The sequence below is a fragment of the Octopus sinensis genome, linkage group LG6, assembly GCF_006345805.1.
Source record: "Octopus sinensis linkage group LG6, ASM634580v1, whole genome shotgun sequence".
NCBI classification, from domain to species: domain Eukaryota; kingdom Metazoa; phylum Mollusca; class Cephalopoda; order Octopoda; family Octopodidae; genus Octopus; species Octopus sinensis.
The window spans coordinates 18,781,109-18,787,106 of NC_043002.1; the positions used below are offsets into that span (position 1 = coordinate 18,781,109).

Consider the following 5,998-nt stretch of genomic DNA (forward strand, 5'->3'; position numbering starts at 1 on the left):
TCCCTCGTTTAAGAAACAGATTGGGTTTATTTACATTTGTGAAGAAAAAAAGATACCCTTCCCCCTCCCCTAACCCTACCCCTAAAAGAGATTGAAATGCAATAGATCGATACTAGGGTCATAATTATGGGTGACAATTTCATATGACACTGCAAGAAAAAACTGCCGTTCAAACCGAAAAGATTCAAAATATCTATTCTATGGCAGTTGTTGATCAGAACAATATTACATACTCAGAAAGTAAAATTTATAATTAATATACACAGCATTTGAAGGAAAGTTCGAAGATTGAAGTGCTGTATTTATTTAAACAGCTATATATTATTTGTGATTGAAAACTGGGGATTAATGCAGTTTCGCACCTCTCCTTGAAAAATGCATTTTTTTGAAAATATGTTTTCGGATTCCTACGTTTTAGATGTCGGAGATTACGAATATGCAAAATTTTATTTAAAATGCGATTGGATTTTTTTTTTATATGCGATTCTGCATTAGCCCCCAAAACTGAATATATTTTGTTGTGTCTATGGAGAGTCATTACGCCAATATTAACAACAGACGCATTGGCTCAATTGCCCTTCTTTATTATTTCTCAACTAAATATTTCCAATTGTTTATGGTAAATGGCAATTTGTCCAATATTTGCTGGAAACATAGAATTCAATGTAAATTTTAATCTGATATTAAAGCCAATATATATGTTGGTATTTTCACCAACTAATTCTTTTCAACGTTTATATAATACAAATATGGACTCCAAACTTTCTTCATAATCATCAAATGGTGTAATATAATGATGGGAAGACGGGTATATGCTATGCATATATACTTATATATACTTAGGCGGCGAGCTGGCAGAAACGGTGGCACGCCGGGCGAAATGCGAAGCCGTATTTCGTCTGCCGTTACGTTCTGAGTTCAAATTCCGCTGAGGTCGACTTTGCCTTTCATCCTTTCGGGGTCGATAAATTAAGTACCAGTTACGCACTGGGGTCGATGTAATCGACTAAATCCCTTTGTCTGTCCTTGTTTATCCCCTCTGTGTTTAGCCCCTTGTGGGTAGTAAAGAAATATATATACTTAGAGACAGTGAGCTGCTGTCAATACATGTGTAGCATCAACCAAAGTACCTCCACATACACTAATCCTGTTATCTGTGGGTTGGTTAAATATTTGGAGATAGACAATAGATGGAAATTCACAGTTGGCTGCTTGAGATCCACCGACGATCTGCGTCTTAGGTTCTGAAAGAAAATCACCAACGCAAATAAATATACATTTCTAGATGAATTATTCTTGAATGTCTACGATATATCTATCACTGTATTTTGTATGGTCGTAATTTTGTAAGCAGTAATTACATGAAAAGTATCAGTTCCAAACTCTCTTTTCAAATTAAATTAATGATTTAAAAATATATGTAGAATTTTCCGATACAAGTATTAATAACGGGATCAGTCTGTATGAAACCGTGTTTTGAAAAGATTGAACACGTAAAATCCCCTGATCGGCAAAAAGAAGGCAATAGAGAGACAACATGGTGGTACTAGATGTTTGGTTACTGGTGTAGAAGAACTGAACTGATGCTAGAGTTATTGAGACTGTGGTATTTATAGGTAAGTATCGTTAGGGTAACAACTTTAAAGAAATAACAGCTGTAATTATGCATCAATGCACTCACAATATAGCAAAGAACAGATATGTTTTTATGTAAAATATTACGTTATATCAGATATATGATCAATAAAATTTTTGCATTATCTCACAAAAGTAATGTTCCAATTTCTATTGAGAACAACCATCTTTTGGAATGTATTGAAATATTTCAAATTCGCATAACGGCATAGTTTCCATATTCTTATATGTATACGTTAATAACAATTACCCTTTGTGTGATGAGAAACTTGTCTGTCTATCTATCTATCAATCTATATATATATATATTTATCTATATATCTATCAGTCTGTCTATTTCCCTTTCTCTCTCTCTCTCTCTCTCTCTCTCTCCATATATATATATATATATATGTATATATATATATAATATATATATATATATATATATGTATGTATATATATATATATATATGTATATATATATATATATATGTATATATATATATATATATATGTATATATATATATATATATATATATGTATATATATATATATATATATATATATATATATATGTATATATATTATATATGTATATTATATATATATATATATATATATGTATATATATATATATATATATATATATATGTATATATATATATATATGTATATATATATATGTATATATATTATATATGTATATATATATATATATATATATATATGTATATATATATATGTATATATATATCATAAAGAGAAAGTTCTTGGTTGAGTATTATGTGAAGAATGAGTAGAGATGGCTTTTTTGAGGAGGTAATTTTTATTTTAATCTTAATAATACTGTTAACAGTGAGTGACCTAGCTTTCTGACTGTTGTCCGTCCTCAGTGTGAGACTGTCTTACTCTGAGGATGGATATCATCCAGAAACTTAGGTCACTCACTGTAATCACTATTATTAAGATTAAAATAAAAAAATTATCCCCTCAAAAATGCCATCTCTACTTATTCTTTCAATATATATTTATATGGATTCGCTGAGAAGTATATATGTGCACGAACCCCTTCCACTCCAGAACTGAAAGAGTGTCAGGAATAGAAAGAAAATCTCGTTCAGTTCTCCATTCAGCCTACAAGTTTCAACTAACGTACATGCTAATTAACCGTTCTCAGAGTGAAATAGGTAAAGTGAACGTTTTCCCGACGCTATAAACACTTAAAGCGAAACAGTTAAACATTCTCTTGTAATATTATGACAATAATATTTGCATAAATCATTTCGTATATATTTATTGATTTCTCAATAGTTTGACATTATTCTGCTGACATTCCTTCGATAACAGATATCTTCATCAAAGTACTTCTCACGTGTGTCTATCGATCCAGTTTCGGAAATATCCGACGTCGCTGAAAGCACTGACATCTGTCTCACATTTATATCCTGCCAACACCATGTTACTCCTGCCAACACCATTTCACCATTTGATCTTGGACAATAAAGTGGACCACCAGAGTCACCCTACAAAAACACAAATAATATATCTATATATTGTTCTTGAAATTCACAGATGTTGAATTATTTTACGAAATATAATTTTTTGGTCAAGTTACACAACAGGGTAAATTTCTTATTGTGATAAACAGTTTTCTTTTCACTACATTGAAAATGTGTCCGATATCTTTGCATTAATACACACACTCAAACACGCACACGCACACACACACGCACACACACACACACATCTAAAATGTGCATCAGTGAGATATTAAAATAGGTATATACTAAAGTATCAATACTGTATACCTTGCAAACAGATGCTCCACCTGGTCTGAAATCCCCGGCACAAAGAATTCCTTCAGCAATTCGCATCCCAGATCTTCTTTTACAAACATCATGGGGAATAGCTGGAAGGGCCACTTTATATAATTCGTTAGGGCTATGTCCTCTGACTGAAAGGAGTACAAATCGAGTGATGATTAATATCGATCAACAACAATTTAATTCAAATATGAATGTTTGATGAAACTATATTGATACTTACAAAAGAGACTTCCCCATCCAGCAGCGATACATCTTTTATGATCAAATGTTTCTCCTGGATTGGCCATAGTTGCAAATTTCACACATCCTTCTTCACGGACTGGTCTGCTCAAAGTCAATATGGCGATGTCGTTCTCTTCAAAAATAAAATAGGTATAAGATAGATATAAATGCCAGCTTGTCATGCATTAGAGACGTATATATATATGTGTGTGTGAAAAGGTTGAATTATATTTCATCCTTTACTTTGGAGGGTTCCAAAGGGCGATTTCTAACAAAAATATTTCATATTTTGCTGGTAGTTTACTGGCGTAGGATTTATGCGAATATTAAAATATTACTTATATATGATGTGTTATGAGAATTTATGGAAAGGTATCCAATAGAAACTCAATAAATTTGTTAGAAATGGAGAAGAGAAGTATTTAAATACATCGTACGATCGTTTCAAACAGCGATATTATCATGTAAATCCATGGTAGAAAAATTAAAACTAATTTGATGAAATTAAAATAATTAGATATCATTGTTCTTCTCAGTGCAACAAGTATACAACAGAAAATTATTATTATTACAGTAGACTTCATGAATGAGATAGCAGATAACAAATTCGGATATGTGTATTTTATCCATATGAAACAATTGAGAGCATACTAAAGAATGTGAGTCTAGCTGTGTATAAACTAAAACTGATGCAGTTAACGGTTATTTGAAAATTTGAGTGAAAAAATGTTTAAGAGACGTTCCCTCTATAGAAGAGTAAGTAGCTAAATAATTCAAGCTCTAAATAAGTCATTCGTTATAGGAAGTTTAATAGAGGTGTCCAGTGGAAAGGCATAATTATGTTTGAATGAGGATATCATTTGACAGTTATAAGTAAAGTAGATACGGTGTATATTTAAAAACAAAAATTGTGTGTGAGAGTGAATTTAAGCTAGTGGGATTATTTAAATAGTAGGCTGCTAGAATGCAACGAGAACAACAGTTAATAGAAATATTTCAAGAGCTACATATAATGGAAATGTGTTACTGTAAGTACTTATATTCATTTGTGTGTATTAAATATAAGGTAACAAAAAAATTAAAATAGGAAAATTAGTTGTTAATATTACAGAATTAAAATAGTAAATATTGCTGTGGCTATAAAAATTAAAAGAACTTTCAGAGGTATAATAGATATTGTAAGAACGTTCAGAGGTATAATAGATATTGTAAGACTGAAAATTAATAATGTAGGGAAGATAATAAAGCTAGGAAGAGTTAGAAATTTTTAATAAATATTATAGTTATTGATATTTATTAGGTTGACTATGTTTATGTATTAATAAAAATGTGAGTTAAGAATTTAGCTTGGCATAAGGTGAGAGGGAAATATATAGTAATATTATGTAAGTAATGAGTGTTTCACTTATGTAAGCTTATTGTGCATTGTATATAAGAAAAATAATTTTTATCTGTTTATGGAGTATGAAATATACAAAAATAATTTATATATAAAAGGAGACTTATAATGGAAAAGAATTCATAGGGCATACTGATTCATTTGCAGAGAACATATCCGCGAAATAGTATACTTGGATTTATGTATTCTAGCAGTTTTTCAAGTTGAATTATTTGAGGGTGTATATGAAAAGAAAGAACAGCGTACAAGACAAATAACCTTACATTGGGCTCGTATCAAAGTACGACAGGCTGAAACAAAGTATTTTATATTTCAAGGCTGGCAGCCAAGACTGCCTGGTATGCGAATAAGAATCAAAGATGGAGTAGAGCAGAACCTCGGAAATTGTAAGTAGCCAAGCGGCGTGTTTACCTCAGGCTACTTTTCAGGCCAAGGGCATCTTGATTATAGGGATTTTACTTTGTCGTTAGGAGGCCCACGTTAACACACAGAGGAACAATTAAAATATAACATATGTGTGTGAGTGTACGTGTGTGCGTGCGCCCGCATTGACTTTTGGTAAGGACACCGTATTTTGTTTTGTAACCATAACATACTGTGAAGTTGTGAAGACATGTGGCTTAGTGGTTAGGGTATATTGCACGCAATCGTAGGGTCGCGAGTTCGATTCCCGGCAACGTGTAGTGTCCTTGAGTAAGACACTTTATTTCACGGTGCGCCAATCCTCTCAGCTGGCAAAAATGAGTAGTACCTTATTTCAAAGGGCCGGCCTTGTCACACTCTGAGAAGTATGAAGGGGTACACGTGTCCGTGGAGCGCTCAGCCACTTACAGTTCTTTTTTGCACTATCAAATATAATAACAGCTTCTAAGTAAATGTTGTATCCTATCTTTGGTGTTAGCAGTGCGTTGTTTTCATTTTCAAGTATATCTT

At 31.9% G+C, this 5,998-nt stretch overlaps 1 protein-coding gene across 1 annotated transcript; it reads right to left on the minus strand.

Annotated features, from left to right (window-relative positions):
• Positions 1–2,954: 2,954 nt before the first annotated feature.
• On the minus strand, positions 2,955–3,848 carry LOC118763693 (CUB and peptidase domain-containing protein 2-like). The gene is given in 4 exon segments (XM_036503475.1): positions 2,955–3,070; positions 3,073–3,141; positions 3,427–3,572; positions 3,665–3,848. Coding segments are annotated over 4 exon segments (483 nt in total). The 3' UTR covers positions 2,955–2,986.
• Between the last annotated feature and the right edge of the window lie 2,150 nt (positions 3,849–5,998).